Below are 18,161 nucleotides of genomic sequence, written 5' to 3'. Positions count from 1 at the left end.
GTGCATTCGGATCCATGGGATATACAAACCTAAGGTACTTGAAGTTGCCGAGACCTACCGCTTCCATCACACTGTACAAAGTGAAACTGACCTTTATTTTAAACTCAAAAAATGCATACATATCATAACATTAGAAAGGCAGGATGCTGACAAAACTACAAAGTTGCACCGTACATTTAACAGCATACAAAACTGAAATCTTAGGGTGGGTGGGTCAGTAATGGCGGACGCAACAAAAGCAACTGCCTGCCCTTCAGTCACATGACCTACACCCAGGCTCCCAGCGGTGTGTGAGAAAAACATTTTCCACTTAATTTGTTACACTCAGCCATTGGAAAATTATCCTTCTCACACACCACTGGTAGCCATGCCAAGCCGACCGCCGCAACGCACAAAGCATAGAGCGGCAAAAAAAAAATACATTCTCAGGGTCCTAGAACTAGAAAACAACCATAGCATAACAGGACAGAGAATAAACCATCCGACTGAATTACAACGGAATGGAAAAAATGAGCTACGTATCATGCTCGACTTGTCTGGACACAGTTCATACTAAATGTTCACCCCAATACTGGATCGCTTTAAGTCTGATAAATTTGAACAAGGTGGAAATTAAGCCATAAATGCCTGATCAGTTCTCAAGCCTGAATTGTCTTAGTAACTGTTAACAGTGACTCCGTGGACTCCTGAATGTAATTGTTTTTAGACCTCTCACTACACCATCCCCCTTGCCTTTGGAATAGCCAATCAGGTACACCAAGGGCTGCTGCTGCTGATGCTCCTCAGGCTCTAAGACCGTAGACTCCATACAGCTTAGGATCCAACTCTTCCTTTTGAAGCTCACGCTTTATCAGCTCATTTGCTCGACTGTAAGACATGGGCTCCTTTCTGAGTTCCATCTTCTTCTCAGTATGCAGAATCCGGCGAAATAGCCTTGAATTCTTCACATGACTGCCAACTTTCAAAAATTTTTCAACTACAGCATGCCACAAAGACCCAAGATCCATCCCGGAACTTGTCCTTCTTCCGTTGAACCGGGAAAATAGTAAGATGTGTATCCACAAACTGAAGATTGTCGACAGTCAGTCTACTAAAATCATCCCAGTGCAGGAATCCAAGAATCCCAATGCAAACAATGAAGGGACTTAAATATCAACTAAATTAGCATGTTCAAGCCTACTGATAACTCTCTGAACCAGACTGACATCCAAAGCCTTTTTGCGATTAGGTGGTTTCGCTAAAATTCTTCGACCGGCTTCAGCTACTTGCCGAATTAAAGGGTGCTCGTTCAGTTCCTGGTAGCCACTCTTCTTGTGGACCCAGCTTGCTCCATATATAGCACTGTTAAGCAGTGAGACTGAACTTCCCTGTTGGATGAGATGCACCAAATACAGGGCAAAGACACCAGGATCAGCAGGATCAGCTGGTAAGGCAGTTGCACTACACTTCACAGCCTACTTCTTCCACGTTTGATATGCCCGAACATACAAACTGACTGTCTTAGGTGCTCTATCCTAGACAAAACACGTGGCAGAGATTTGGCAAGCTGTGTAAGTGTGGGATGGTTCACTTCCCTCTGTACAGACTCAGGCACTGCAATTAAATAAAGTGACTTCCTCAGCAAACAATAAAATATTGTGCTGGCAAATGACAGGAGAAAACAACAAACAGTATTTCCAAAATATTTCTACCACAAGGTACCGCATAGCCAAAGTAGTAAGGGAAATGGGTATCTCAGCGCAAAACGTCCGGGATTTGAACGCAAATCCAAAACCTCCAAAAATTCCAGATTATGCAAAAGATTACAAAAGTGAATTTCTTTTCATAAGAGGGATTGATAGGTGTTTTGGAAGAATACTAAAAGAAGAACGACTTTTTACAAGAGATTTATTTGAAAATAAATGTCCAATTACAAAAAATATATAAGAAATTTTAAGAGATTGGTTGATATTAATAATCTTTCAAAAATAAACCCAGAAGATGTTATTTTTAATACTCTTCGTCTAAACGAAAAGTTAGTTGAGTTAAAAAGGAATTTTATCATGAATAATAGAGAAGTGATGCAAGAATATGGTATAGTTTTTATTGGTTTAGACGATGCTTATCCAGGTTTGGATGATATGAAAAAAATTGTTTTAGAGTTTATAAATATATTTAAAGATGATACAGAGATTGTTCTTGATAGTGATAGTGAGACTGAGAGTGAAGATAATAAATTTGTTAATTATGTTTATATTGATAGTGATAGTGAGACTGAGAGTGAAGATAATTATATTGATATTGGTACTGATACTGATACTGATACTGATACTGATACTGATACTGATAGTAATAGTGATAGTGATAGTGAAAATAAGATTAAAACCGAGAGTGTTAGTGATTAGTATAAGTACTAATAAAATGGATTATAATATATCACCTGTTTATGCTAAAGACTAGAAAAACGAATTTTTTTTAATAAAGGTATTCATTCTCGTTCCCAGAGCTTTGATCCTTTTGGTCAGCGGCAGGGATTGAGAGCTCTGGCTGGTTCCAATTTGCAGTCTGCAAATTGCGGACTTCCGGTTCGACTGCGCAGCCGCAAACGAGAAAGCCCAAAGCAATAATGGCTAACCAAGCTAAGGTAGATTTGTTTCACAGCGCGTTGAATTTTGGCTTACAGTTTTTAGGTCTCGGCCACCTACAGTTAAAGGAAAAACAGTACGAGGTTTTAAAACATGTAGTTCTTAACAACAGAGATGTTTTGGCAGTTCTGCCTACTGGATATGGCAAATCGTTGATTTACCAGATGCTACCACCCGTACTTAATTTCGTGGATTTTGGTGCAGGAAAAATAGGCGACAGTGATTGTTATTTCTCCGCTAAACGCCTTAATTCGCGACCAAATTGTCAAGATGAGAGAAAGTGGATTGAGTGTTTGCATACTCATAGGAGATCGCGTGGATACAGAAGACGGTGGTGACGAGGATATTTCACTTGAAGTGCCTGTTGAGATGCTGACAAGTGCACATTTCGATCTGATATTTACTCACCCCGAGGGGTTGGTCGACAAAAACAAAGTATCCAAATCACTGAAGACGACTTTATTTAAGGAAAAAATAAATAACACTGATCCTTCTGCTGATGACCTGCGTAATAACATCATTACAGAGGCCATTGTTTCATCGTTAACAACCTTAGACAACAAATTCAGTCTACCTTGTGCAGTTGATTACGCGACACAGAAAGGAAAAACTGGGGAGGCGATGGCAAATGAATTTGAAACTCACCTTAAAACAGTTCAGACATGTGAAGCATGCCAAAGGCGCACACCAGGCCAGCGGAATATTTTGAAATTAGAGAACATCAGATGTGAAAGCTTTTGTAACGTTTGCTATGAGAAAAAAGATGTCTGGAAAGAATGTCTGGAAAAAGGTCATATCAGCTATGTACCATCCTTAAGGTGTTGGGGTCATTGCCTTGATAATGGCCTCATTTGTACTACTTTCGATTCTGCCTGACTGCCCCCATGTAGGCAAAAGCCTGAAGGGATCATTTTCAAACTGGTGGCTAAAATATGGGGATGAACGATCTAACCTCGCCCAGCTGAGAACCTTGCAAAACAGATCAGACAACACCACTAAAGAAAAGTTTCGAAAATTGCTTCCGAAGAATGACCATGTCAAGAACAAGGATAGACAAGACCCTTCTGCTGTTCTTGAACTAACCAAGCAAAGCGTGATTGACGAACTGAGCCAAACTCGGTACGTCTGTCAAACCATTATACCAGAACTGGACGAGTTTACGCAGGGAAATCGCATGGGGATAAGTCCATCACCTATAAGTACTGCTGTTGCAAATTATGGTTGGATTCTTTTTCTGGCATTTGATGCGAAGTCAAATACATCAACACTGTACAAGGCTCGATTGCACAGTCCTGTTGATAAACTAATCTCTCTTAAAAAAGGCACCAGGGCTAAAGAGGTTCATTATGTGCAAGGTATCGCATTCCTTGCCTGTGAAAGAGGCCCACTAAAGGCAATAGAAGTTTTGCTCGATGCTATCACCATATCCTTGAAGGGAAAGAGGAAAGCTGATCTCAAAGAGTTTGCTAATCAACTGAAATTAAGCTCTCTAGGAACGGTGAGAAGGATAAAGAGTCGTATACAAGGCCACCTCAAGAGAATGGAGCTAAAGTATGACAGTCTTTTGGCGAGTAAAGAAGACATAGTTTTCCCCAAGATCGATAACCAACCATCGGTTGAAGCGATGGTGTGCGTAGACAACAAACTTTTGTATGCAACCAACAACTCTGTTGGAGATCAACGCGAAGTTGTGCGGTTAATCTTGCAAAGTGATGGTGTTAGGCTCGAGTGTAACGAAGAGCATGCTATTGTATCGTGTGATAAAGAGTGGGGGAAGGTACATAGTATGTGTATCAGTGGGAACAGCCTTTTCTTGTCTAACCAACGTGGAATAAGTAGGATAGATTTGACAACAAGACAGCATTCCCTCATTCTTGATGCTCCAAACGATCCCTGCAAATTAACTAAATTTGGACCTGATCTGCTCTTAACCAATCAGAAAAGTTGTTCAGTTTGGAAGTTGCGATCAACTGGAGAAGCAGATGTGTTTGCTGGTAAAGAAGAAGGCTCCTTAGATTGACCAGTGACAACATCTTGTTTTAAGCAACCAATGGGAATCGCCACCGAGTTTGACAGTGTGGTGTATGTGTGTGATGCGCAAACAAACAGCATCAAACTACTGAGCAAAATAAACCATTGTGCAAAGTTCCTTAGGGCAATTGGCGCAATCTACGAAGCTTTCTCTGTCCATAACAAGGGTGGTTCGTATGAAAAGAAGACAACCGAAGAAGCCATTGGTTTGGTTCGCCATTGCAAAACTGTACTTGAAGAGCATGCATATCAAATACGTGCTGAGAGTAACATCACTGGCGCCCTAAATGGTCCCCAAGGTCATGTCTCTGCAAAAACAGTAAACTCTGTCAAATTAATGGAATGGGGACTAGGAAGACTAACAGACATTCTAGGAGAGTATGACTACAAGGCTCTTGATCTTTTAAGCTGTATGACTTTAGACGTTGAAAATTGCCATGCCACTGTTCATTCCAAGAAAGTGAACATGTCTAAGCTCGAATATGCTAGGTCGTTTGGTGCAACAATGAAGGAGGGCGTCAAACGTGCTACAAGCTGGGCTGCGTACTATCACACCAGTCGAAGGTCCTGGTACCCAAAGCCTGACACAACAGTGTCTCTTCATAACGTACCGTTGATGATGCCTCTGTCTGTTGTCAGCCTTCATGCAAATGACTGTGACCTCTTACGCAACTGGGCCTCAGCATATGGTGCTGCAGTAAGACAAAGGACAGTGCGGCAGAAAACTACAATGGCTAAGCACGGAACATTGCCAGAGTATCTTTATCAACACCATCTCGAAGTTGGTGATAAGGTTAATATGAACTTCAGAGTTGATGAAGATGAAGGACCCCATGGAGATCTGAACGAGCGTGAAGTGAGTGAGGAAGCTAGTGTCTCTAGCAAAGGCCAGCAAGAATTTGATGAAAGTAGTGACGAAGAAGTTGAAGTCAGTGCAGATGACAACAATTCTCAGACAACAATTCTCAGGGCCAGCAACATGAATTAGGGGCGTCGACGAATTTTCTCTTTGGTGCGAGGTCACGATATGGAAGGGCAGTGAGGTTCAATAATCGAGTGCTGTTTTGAGTAACTGTTTATTACCACATTAAACCTTAGAGCAAGTTCCTGCTGCCATGTAAAACTGAAAAGGAACTAGTTGTACCGGTTAGCTTCCTCAGTGTCGACTCAGCTCAGTGCAATCGCATGTTAGACAATCGAGTCTCCAAACTTTCAGGTGTTAGTTATCAAATGGAAATGTTCGATAAGAGATTTTCGATTGAAGTTTCCAGAGCTATAGCTTTTTGCGACTGCAAAATTGCAATTCTAAAGAGGACTTGTGTGCAAATTCTCCTAAGTTAACTAGGCTCCATAACTAGCGGCTTTTTCGGAAATTGAGCCGCAAAGTCTGGGCTTGAGAGAGCAGCAGAAACAAAGCCTATGATTTAAGCAGACACAAAAAGATACGAAGGCTTCAGACAAAAGTCCATGACATTCACAAATACTTTGGTGAAATTAGTGTTAGTTTAGTTTGCTCTATATGCTTCGCTTATCACCATTGTATCGGTTTTTGACGGTTTTGTATGCGGTTTTCGGTTTTGGCTGAATTTTTTTGCGGTTTTGAGGTTTTGGATGATTTTTTCCTTTGGTTTTGCAGTTTCTAATATACCCCAATGCCCCCCTCTGTAAACAGTAGTGTAATTATTCAGTTAAACCTGTAATTCAAGCTTAAAAATATCTTTTTACCCGCACTGTTTGTCAATTAACTTTGTACTCTAACCATAATTATTAATTATAAGAGTAAGGCGAGAAAGGGAAATGAAAATTCACTTCGACACAATATAATTATTTTTTCACCTGGTATTAAAATTTAACTCCAGCAAAGAGATCATGACTAGAAAGGCATTAAATCTGTTCACAAGTGTTTTATTTAGCAATGTACATTCTTACAGTACATTCATATCATAATCTACATATGGCGAAAGTAATTTTCTTACAGTGCGAAATAAATATAAGATTCTACCCTAGAACAGCTTTGCCTTTCAAAATCGCCATCAGCTAATAGAAGCTATATTTTGCAAGCTCAACAATTGTTCTGACCCGCAGTTCTAGGTGATATTGTTCTGTTCCAAATAACAGCAACGAAGCGGCTCTAAAGCAACAGTTACCATCTCCAACAGTTTCAACAGCAACAAACTCCGATACATGTTCAGTTGGAATGAGGTTATAGGAGGAGAAATCAGTTGTCAAAGGACTATAAATGATAGCGGAGCTCCCGCGCGCAGCGCGCGAAGCGGAGCACCATGGGTAACAAAATTTGGTAACTATCCATCCGAGAAAATTAGGTTATGACGTAGCGTACGCCCACCCCCCACCCGTACACACACCTCATGTAAGCTGATGTCAAATGTCACAACAGATCTTGCACAACTTGACTAGCCTTTCAGTTTTGTTAGCCATCCGTATGAGTACGATTAGATTGACAGCTGTCAAAATCAGACATCCGCTGACAATTATCACATGACCATCTTGCGGGCTCACATCAAAGACCAGTCGTTTTGCCCCTACATGTAAGCTGATATAATATGTCACACTTACCAATTCAACATAAAAACGAAACTACCCCGGGCAGGGCTGTCAGTCGGCTGACAGTTGTTTAAAGTTATATTGGCAAGCTAAATTAAGGTCAGTTGACAGCTGTCAAAATGGGATATGTGCAGACCACTATCAGAAAACTAATAACGTGGGCTCAGGTTCGCTCAGGTACACGATCTGGCATTTTCCACTACAAGCCGGACGGATATGTCTTACTCACACTCGTAGTCTGTTAATTCGAATATTTGCCATTCTAATGAAGGTTAATTGACAGCTGTCAAACTAGAGATACGCTGACCATCATCACCTGACTATCGCGGGCTCATTTTTCTATCCATTGAGGTCACCCATAGCTTAGAAAATTTATCCATCCGAGAAAATTCGCAATCACGTGACCGTACATCAACCACCAGACCTTCCATCTGTCCGCACCACAGGCATACCAATGTTTCATCTCACACTTTCTAGCTAGTTTGGGAGCCTGCAACCTGATATTGTACATCCATGTTTTGATAAATTGACAGCTGTCAAAATAGTGTTTCTGCTGACCAGTATCGCCTGACCATATCGCGGGCTCAGGTATCGACCCACTGAGTTCGAGTGTTTTTTGAAGTTATTCGCTGACAAGTTGCTACTTTTCAAATGATCGCAGGCTCAAGTTCAATTTTTTTTAAAATGCAGGTATGAAATAAGTCGTGTTCATGAGTCGCACTTTTAAAATTTTGATTTCGAACTGACCTCAGACGCGAAAATTCAACCGGCCTTTACATGCAGGGAAGGCAATCGTTTTTGACTTTTCTCACTGTCACGTGTTGATCATGCTCTACGTCTAATTTTTATTTTCTGATTGGTCAAAATTTGACAGGTGAGTTCATGTGGAAAATTTATGCAGCGTCTGGAAACTTGCTTACTGATAGCTGAAGCTGACAGAGTTGTGTGTCAAGTCTTTTTCCACTTGCTGTACAAAATGAAATACAGCTGCTATCAAGATTGTTCTGTAATTCATGGCTGGTTTGTTTATTGTGCTTTTTGTTGACAAATGCACCGCTTGTCAAAGTCATTGGAAATCCAATTTCGGATGGCATCGTTTTCAAAAATGAGCTTACTCACTTGCCCTTGCTTGAGACGTAAGAGGGTTGAAAAGTCTCAAGCGATTCTGGAACAGTTGATGACCTACAGAAGCAGTCTCTCGACTTATAAGCCTGAACAATTTTTGTCTTTGATGTGTTTTTTTTTCGGTTTCCTGAAGTGGAGCGTATTGTTTATGCGGCTTAAGTTTATACACGAGCACTAACCTACAATAGTATCAGGTTTAAAAAGGCTTAAGACATTTTTTTGACCGCAGATTCAAAGAAAAGGTTCAAAAGAATATTTAGTTATGTTTTTGGCTGTAAACAGAAAGCTCTGAATGATTTTCTAGCCTCGAGTTCATCTTGAAAAAGAGCAAACACCGGGAAGCCAGCTTAAAACATAAATAAGCTTATGCTTACCTGACTCATGATTTTCAGAGACACTTTACCTTCAATACTTGTCTTCGTGAATAAAAATTATTGTCTCTGTACATGTTTCACTGAATTATATTTATTTTATTGATTGTTAGTAGTCCCTCTTGCAATTTTTATCGCTGCACTGGTTGTTTCGAGGCGAACATAAACATCGCATGCAGGAATACTCAAAACGCCGCGTGTAAATTATCACTCGCTTTTAAAGATTACACATAACAAAACCATGAACAGTTTTATAAATAAAGGGAACAAAACCTGAACATAACAAATTCTCTATCATGTTGAAGCGTAAATGGTTACTCTTTTAATCGCACCGCAAATTTGGTGCCTGTCAAAAGTGAGAACTCGTCCGGCTGGCCAAAAAAGGTGATTTTGGGAATTTTTTTATCGTTTTCACTAAAAGCCCATAATTATTACCCTGCATATCACATAGGACCAGATTTTTCTAACTGAAAAGTCCCGGCAATATGGAATTCTGTTCATGAAAATGTTTTATAATGTGGTCAATGCTAAAATTTGCTGTGCAAAGGAAGGGCGTGCTTTCATCAAAGGTAACCCAGGCTCACTGTTAGTGTCACGTTCAGATTTCATAACATGCTTAAATATAGAGAACACATGGGGCGAAGTTTAGGTCTGGAAATTTGCTAGAAAATGGAAATAAAAATCGATGAAACTTACCATGTGGCAAGTTGTTGTTGTCCTTAATGTGTACACGAAGTTTCGGGAAAAATAGTCTGCTTCACCGTGCCTTCATAGTATTATATTTTGGGGTTGTCCAGTTATTAGTCTCTCAAACGGAGCAATGCTGGAGAGACTGGTGAATGCCACATTATGATGCAACAGTTAATGCAAATACAATACACTTTCCAGGCCTAATCTACTGTGATCGAACATGATTGCTATTTTTGGGTGTACAATTAAGACTATTAGCTCGATGTAAAATTTGTTTCACTCATGGACTGTCAAATTATTTTTCTCTAAAATCACTTAGCCTTTGCCTCAAAAGTCAAATGAATGTGCCCTGATCTGCGGATTACAAGTTTATTTTGTTTGATTTAAATTATGAATTTATTAACGGGAGCTTCGCTTTTAGCCCTGGCTAAATCTATATATTATGCTGTTAGCTTTTCAAAGTCGGCAAAATTCGATATACTATGTCGCAAGCATCGACAAAGGTTTTAAAACCATAACTACCTACTGTTTGCAGCATCTGAAACAGCTCAACAAAGTCCGCCATTTTGAAGAAGCAACACACGCATGTGCATTCTGTTTTTGTCTAGGCGTTCCCTGCCCGTTCGTCTCGGACACGTCACTGAAACGAACTGACCAAGAGGGGCTGGGAAAATGCTGTACAGGGACTAGGCAATTAGTGGGTGACAATTTTCCACGGGCGTAGAGGGAGGGTGAGTTTTCGTTACTCAATTAATTAGTCAGCGGTAGTATGGCAAAATAAAGAGGGACTTCTGGTTAAATGATTGAGCTTCCTGTCGGGACGCTGACCTTATTCATGGCCCTTTTTCGCAATCTGGCGGAAAACCAGACGGGCGAGATCAAGGTTTTCAAGCGACAATTATGAAGTCTTCCGTGGACGAAGTAAGGGAAAAAGAGATTGCATTTCTTCAAGGCAATTTTGACAATGTTCGCTTTTTGGAGAATTACTGTTTTGCAGTCCACAAAGGAGACACAGAAAGTCTAACTGATTTGATTGACAGATATCTTTCTTTGAATTCGACGTAAAGATAAGTCTCTTTATGATTTTCATATCCTTCGTAAACTGTCTCCATACCAAATTATTGTGGTTACTTGCTTGAAGTGGCTCCTTGATGGTCCTTTAATTTGCACATACAGCTCAGCCCATTTTTGAACACAACAGAGGAAATATCCCCATTACTTTCTTTGGAGTCCCCTTTACAGAAGAAAGCTTTGAATCCAGACATTGCGTTCCTGGATCGTTAAAGGTAATAGTAAATTAAACCCGTCAGTTTCTATTATATTTTGAGTATCAGCTTTTTTGGAAGTTGGTCAGGATTATTTATTTTTTGTCATTTATATGTAAGGGGCCGACCATTTAACTCTTGAGGGGGGTGGGGTGGGTGATTTTGAGAAAAAATTTCCTGCAAGCGCTTGTCAGAAGAAAAAATTGCATGTAGCACAAGTGTAATAGAAAGCTTACGGGAAAAAAATATCCTGCCCACCAGATTGCTAGAAAAAAAATTCTTGACGACCAGAAATCACAGACCCCCCCTCCCCCTAAAGAGGTTAAAGGTCAGCCCCTAAGTGAAGAGCGTAAAATCGCACAGAAAGTTAAATTCGCTCGCATTGTTCATGATTGACAGTTCAACATAAAAATCTCCGGATCTTGAAAGTGGCCGGGGGTGTTGGAAAAATAAAGTTTGTGGTGTTTTGTTTAGCAATTTGTTGAATTGATTGTTACTGATTTTAAAGTAGAAACCTAAGGTAAAACAGACATGATTTTCCATCGATTCAAATTATTATCTACATCATCTAAACCTATTTCTATCATATTAAGTCCGTAAAAATCGCTAAGACATCACACCAACCAATATGTGGTGCTCCAAAATTTGCCTTATTTCCCAGTCTCATCAAAGCACAACAACAAAACTAACAACAAAATGCGACAGCAGCCAAGACTAAAACACTGATAGGATTTCATCTTTGATGTTCTTTGATATGATTTCTTATTACAAGCACTCTCTAGCAGAAGCAAGCCGTTCCAAGGACTAAAACATTTAAAAGTGCTCCTAATTTCGAATTAGCCCTGCCTCCGTTCCCCCTGATTCGACAATGTCGAAACTAAAGCGCCGATTGGTTGACCTGGTTTGTACTATGCTTCAATTGCAGGACTCGAGGAGTACGTCTAAAAAAAATGATGCTCTGTCGTATCGGATATTTTTTATTACAAGAGAATGCGTGACAAATACAATGATTCTAATAACTTCAATATCAAAATAGAATGTACAAAAAACTGTTATTACTGTTATTTCTTTTTGGCAAATACCAGGTTATAGCATAGATTCACGATTCAGAATTCGAGTTACTTTTAAAGAGAACAAAGAAAAATGCTTTTTAGTTTCTAGAGACATCGTGATTGCGGTGAAACAAAGTGAGAGTGAATCGTGAACAAAACTAGTTACATCCAACTACTGTACTTGTGACTTGTGGACAACATTGTTATTGGGAAGCAAAACATTCCCCATAATCGAAGCATTTTTTTTTTTGGTTCTGAATTCTGGCCCCATTCAATCATCCCGGTCACTTGGAATCAATACAATACATATTCCCATACATCAAGTACCTACCACAGCGTTCAAGGACACCACTGACTAGTTAATTGAGTAACGAAAACTCACCCTCCCCCTACGCCCGTGGAAAATTGTTACCAATTGGCGCCCTTCATTTAGCAGATTTGGGTAGAATGTACATTAAACTTAAATCGTATCATTTTACTTTTTTAACTTTCGACGTAAAATAATTATAAATTTTGCTATAAAAACATACATACCAGTACAATCCAATTAACCATTTTCGTGTCCCAACATGCTGAGAGGAATTTGTTTTTGCTTATTTTGCTGTGGCAAGTTATATATCAAAAGAAAGCTGAAACTTCCGAGAAGTTGAAAATGGCGGTCTTTTTTGCTTCTGTCGTACCCAGTCCTTTAACAAACCGCTTATCTTCAAGCACCCTGGATCAAAGTCTCATATATTACTACCCACACTGCCCTGCGCGCGTTTTTGGCCGCCATTTTGGAAAAAAAATTGCCACGCTCTGATAAGCCCTTGAAGTGGTGGTTTGGCCCCGCCGTATATAATATAAAAAAGACAGTTATTAATGTTCAATGCTACGAATAAGAAAATCAGTTAAAAAAACTAATATTAGATGACTCAATATCAAGCAGGTAGAATCAGCTAGATTCCTGGGACTCCAAATAAATAGAAGTCTCACCTGGAAACATCAAATAACTAACATTTGCAACAAAATTGCTAAAACGACTGGTATTCTTTGCAGAGTAAGGCATTATCTACTCCAAAATGTCATGCAGGGTTTATATCTTGCATATTTGAGTTATGGTAATATTACATGGGGCAACACGTACTCAAAAAAGACCACAACCAATAAGGAAACTACAAAAGAAAATTATAAGAATAATAACTTTTTCAAAATTTACAGATCATAAAAGTCAACTCTTTAAAGAGTTATCAATTCTACCTTTAAATGACATCAACAATTTCTTAACTCTCAACAAAGATATTCACAAAAATATTACAAGATCATCCTCAAACGTTCATCCAATACAGGCACGCGCTAACTACTAAAAATACTAAGTAAAGTATAAAGGAGTATTAATATGGAACAACTTGAAAAAATCCATCAGACATAAAATCATTCTCTTTATTTAGGAAAAAAATCACAACTCATTTTCTCCTCAGATAGAAAGATAAATACATGTACATGATACGGTGGCCTGTAAGGGACATTGCAATCTTTTTTTTCTTAAGTTATCACGTGATAATTCAAATTTATCGCGCGATAAACGAGAAAATTTAAAAATTGTCGGCGATAATTAGTCAGTTTATCGCGCGATAAATTGCAGTGTATCACATGATAAAGAGAAGCTGGAACATCATAGGCACGTGGAGAGAAGTGGAGCTCGAGAGCCTTAAGGAAAGAGATGGTTGCTACTGTGGAAGAGGTTTGTATCGTATCAGTTGTTTACACAGAATAACACTAAAAACTTGAAAAAATTGCTACATTTTATGAAATTATTTTGAAAACAAAAAAAAAATATACTAGTTTGAACAAGAAGGTGAGGTGAGTCAAGTAACCAGTCGTCGCCTTTTGAAATTCTTTATTAGGTCTGTAAATTTCTGGCGGACAGAAATGTGGAGCAAAGCATGGTATCAAGGTTTAGAGATGAAAAGGTAAGAGTAAAAAAACACATCTGGGCCTGGTTCCTTAAAGATGGTTAAGCTTAACCCAGGACTAAGCCAAATTTCAAGCACAGTTTTCTCGTGTAACAACATGCAACTCGAGGTTACACGAGATACAGCAATGATAACACAAAATGTTACACCCCAAGCAGTGCATAGGAATGTAAAATACATAAACAGATTACAAAATTTTAATCCTGGATTAACGTTAATCGGCCTTTCAGGATTCGCGCCCGGGTGGATACATTATTTGCTCATTTCGTTTCATGAGTTTGGACTCAGTCCTCCTTATCATGTGGATATTTCAAGGTTTTCCAAATTCCTCTTTACCTAGAACACTAGTTTGGTGAGCAAAACTACGATTACATATCATGAAGTTCATTCGTATCAATCTTGCAAAATGCCTCTCAGATTGTGCAATGAAGTAAGGAGAATAAATCATTGGAGTGACTAGAGACGTTGTCACAACCTTTTGGCCACAATTTTTTGCCTCGGCCTCTACTGGCGACAAAGACAAGGTTCCTTCCCTTTGCCATGACTACCAAAAAAATTGGGTGTCAAGCAATCGCAAGGATCCTTGTCTTTGTTTACAAAGCTGCTGAGTATTTTCCTGTCTCTCTGTCAAGCGCCTTCCTAGCATCTTGCCTCTCTGGTGAGGAAACTATCAGCACTGATTTCCTGCTGACGTCTTTTTGAGGCCACATTACAGCAGATAAGAGGGAACTCTTTGACAAAGTAGTAAGTTGTTGTTTTGAAAAGGACGACAAAGAGGATGGATGTAGAATTGGCACACCAGGAACTCATCCAGGGACCCCGTAACATAGCTCAATGCTGGGCACCAATTTTACGTGAACTGGAAGATAACAAGCCTTTCAAGACCCCTAGCATTGTAGAGTTCTTTTCGTTAAGAACACCAACAGCCAGGAAAGTACTACGAGTCATTAACTGCAACCCAAGCAGTCATGCAAAGAGGCAGTGCTTTGATTTCTTGAAAAAGTTCATTAGATCACTAGATGCATCTGCACTAGAAACGTTCTCAAAATTCATTACTGGTAGCAATAGTATGCCGAGTAGTAGCGGTATCTTTTCCTCCACAGATGGGTATGCTTGCAGACCCATAGCCCACACCTGTGGACAACATTTGGAGTTGCCTCACACATACCAGTCCTATGGTGAACTCGCAGAGGAGTTCACTTTGTTACTCAGAAACAAAGGTGCTTGGGGTTTCAATATTGTTTAAACTGGCTCATATAGCAGGTGCACCCAACAACTGTTTTAACAAACAAATATTGCCCCAGATTTTAACTCGAGGGCAGCTAAAAATTTCAAGTTCGATTTGTGTACGATTTTCGCAGCTTATCTACCAATTTTCCAACAATTTTCTGAGTTTAATTTTCACATTTCCCTCGCTTCGTAGGTAAAGGAAACCGACCAAAAGTTTTCGGGTTTGAGAGTATGATGGCACTAAGACAAAACAGAAAAAGAACTCACGTTGCCCTAGGAAAAGATACAACCAGGAAACAAATACAAATTTTACAACGCCACTTGGATCAGAATTCATTAATTGAGACCTAAAACTACTTGGGATAGGCTGAAAAGCTTACTCATTGTATTTTGGACGAAAACGTTGTTGGGTGCCCCGGATATGGGATCCTGTCACTCATCAGTAAGGCAAAGTTTAAGCGAATGTTACTTTATACTACACAGCGAGAATCAAGCCAGGTTACTTTTTAGCTTCAAGTTTAAAGTATTTCATTGTCCAGCAGTGGTCCCTCTTGTTATGTGAAGTGAATAAAGGTGATGTTCTTGTTAGCTATTTACAGAAAAGGCAGATTAGCATGTGCAACTATTTTGATTGGGGTGTTGGACCCGAGCTCTAAATCCTTATCATTTTAAAAAACATTTTTTCAGAGAAGATATCTCTTTGCTATACCTTACCTTCCATGCATTGCAAAATGATAGTTTTGACATATGTACTTAAAAGGAAACTGTGCTTTCTACGTTAATGCAGCGAAGAAGAGCATGAAACAATACCGGAACAGGTGTAAGCCACAAAAAAACAATCTCTAAAACAAAATATCGATTATCCTACCCTTCTGTATAGTTCAGCTCGTAAACTCTCAACCCCTTCATAAACTCAGGGTTATCCTCTCAGGTTTTTCAAACGTTGGATAACGCTATCCACCAGATAAATCTCTATCCAGTGGATAACTTAATTGATTTCCGTAATACTTATCTGCTGGATAGTGATTTATCCAGTGGATAGTACAGTACTATCCAAAGTTCCAACAACCAGGGGCTTAAATAGATAATTCCTCTGTATAGCAACAATTCAGCAAATTAACACGATATAGTGCCAAGAGGGAGTATACTCAATCCATATTTGGGTATATGTGAGTCGCCGAGAGTTTGAAACCGTGACCCTGTCATGGACTGAAGAAAATAATCTTAAAATACATTACCTTGTTTAGGACAACACCCGCAATTCTATCACTCTTTTAAGGACAAATGGAAAAAATTGTCGCAGCGGAACATACTTGCACAAAACGATGTACCCTGTTTAGGACAGTCTCACTTGAAATTTTTTACCTTGCTTAAGATAGCCTGTGTGGCAGGCGTTTGTAAGGAAAGGAAAAGGGGATCTTGGTTGTGTGAGAAGCGTGAAGCAAGGAGCAAAGGAAATCTTCCTCCAATCTCCCTCCTGGGCGGTCTCGTCCCCAAATTCCCTTCTCCCTCTTGTTTAAACACCTGCCACGCCTGCTGGCATGTTTTTAATGATATTTAGATGTTTTCGATATGATGAAGCAGATTAACAGAGATGACGCACTTTTCATTATAATCACTGGTAACTCTCGAGAAAGCCTCAGAGCAAAGAATAGTGGTTGTTCTGCCACAGCACACATCTTCGACCACTTCAAGATCGTCAAGATCAACTTCCGTCAACCCGTCAATCCCGTGTGTTTGTCCATTCTGAAACAAAATAGACTACATCCAGTATGCTCTCTTTATTGAACAAAACCTACAAAGAATGCAGGACCTTCTAGCTTCCAACAAGTATGCTGAAACCATACCTTCAGTATTGTTTGTCAGAGCCCTTACATGACCTCTTAGATATCTCCAATGGAAGCAAGAAGTTCTGAATAAAGATCAAGTGCACTTTGAGGACTACTTGGCATTTGTACATTTTTTTCATCCATGATTATCTGTGCCAGCTTGGCAAATGTATCGGCGAGATTTGTGTCTGGAGATTCACGACATACATCCCTTGCTACATCTATGTCAACTGCCGCGACATTATTGTGATAAGAGCTCGTACTGGCGAGTTCAAGCAAAGAAAAGGGTTTCTGGTCTACTGAGAGGCAAGGATTCATTAGATGAGGGTCTAATTTTATGAAGGTTCCATTCTTGCACAATATGTGCTAGTTCATCCTGAAGTAAAGGCATAAAACAAAATAAAAGGCACTCCACTTGGACTAAATCGCTTTCTTCAAATAGCCCTTGACCCTTTAAGTCTTTATCCACAACACCATGTCAGATTTTCTCAAAAATCCCCACCACACTTCAATCCTCTGGTTAGACACTGATCGTTCGGAAATGAAACTCTTCTGGCCAGCAAAATCATCATTGCCTCATCAGAGCCTCCCACTTCCTCCAAGCTCCCTTTCAACTGCAGTTATAACATTAATAGGGCTGCTATACGCCCGTCTCCTGTACAAGCCTGTAGCATTAAGAATTCGCTTCAGCTGGCAAAGACTGATTTGTATTCCATGACAAAGTAAGAGAAACCCTAGAATCTCGCGATAGTCAAATCCATGATGAAAATGATGTTCAGTCAATGAGTTCCTGTCCAGATGGGTCAGACTATTAACGTGTGGTGGAAGAACTCCGTGGACACGGTGTGTTGCCAGGATGACAATAGCCTGCTTAAAATCCGACGACAGCAGACGTCTGGTTTCGGCATTAAATTGAGGTCCAATAGATTATGTCACCCATCTTTTCTCGAAATAGCGTTTTTTTTTTACTCGGCTTCTCTAACAAAGTAATTTTAATCGAGAGCTTTCAGTAAGGCAAAAAAATGCATCGTCGTTGAGACACGAAACGCTTGCTTCTCGAAACTGCTCAAAATACAACATCATGATTAGTTTATGCTTGAATTAGGCGGCATATTGCAGATGTACACGTGTACACAAACATGACTGAGACCGCTTTGATTTGCTTTGGAAAGATCTGAACTGATTTAACGGTGAATCGATTTAACCGGTTTCCAAGGTCGAGATGAAGTCTTCGTTATTTTTTTTCAAATTGTAGGTCTAACATGGAGTGGACGGAAGACCATGACCTCTGTACCTCTGTCTATCTCAAGATATTTTAAAGCGAAAAAGGGAAGTATTGCGAGAGGAAACATTCGGGACCAGATTGCCAATAATCTTAACTCCTTGGAAATTCCAAGGTTTAGAGTTTCAAAGCGTTCAGTGAG

The 18,161-nt window shown here is 39.7% G+C and overlaps 1 protein-coding gene across 1 annotated transcript; it reads left to right on the top strand.

Moving 5' to 3' along the window:
• The first annotated feature begins 13,355 nt into the window (after nt 1-13,355).
• On the top strand, nt 13,356-14,924 carry LOC140931937 (uncharacterized). Its single transcript, XM_073381623.1, has 3 exons — nt 13,356-13,446; nt 14,280-14,372; nt 14,428-14,924. The coding sequence occupies exons 1-3, from the start codon at nt 13,356-13,358 to the stop codon at nt 14,922-14,924; spliced, it is 681 nt and encodes a 226-aa protein (XP_073237724.1).
• The last annotated feature ends 3,237 nt before the right edge of the window (nt 14,925-18,161 follow it).

Source organism: Porites lutea, chromosome 3, assembly GCF_958299795.1.
Source record: "Porites lutea chromosome 3, jaPorLute2.1, whole genome shotgun sequence".
Classification (NCBI taxonomy): Eukaryota; Metazoa; Cnidaria; class Anthozoa; order Scleractinia; family Poritidae; genus Porites; species Porites lutea.
Note: the sequence above shows the minus strand (reverse complement) of the source record. Positions and strands in the feature narration are given on the sequence as shown.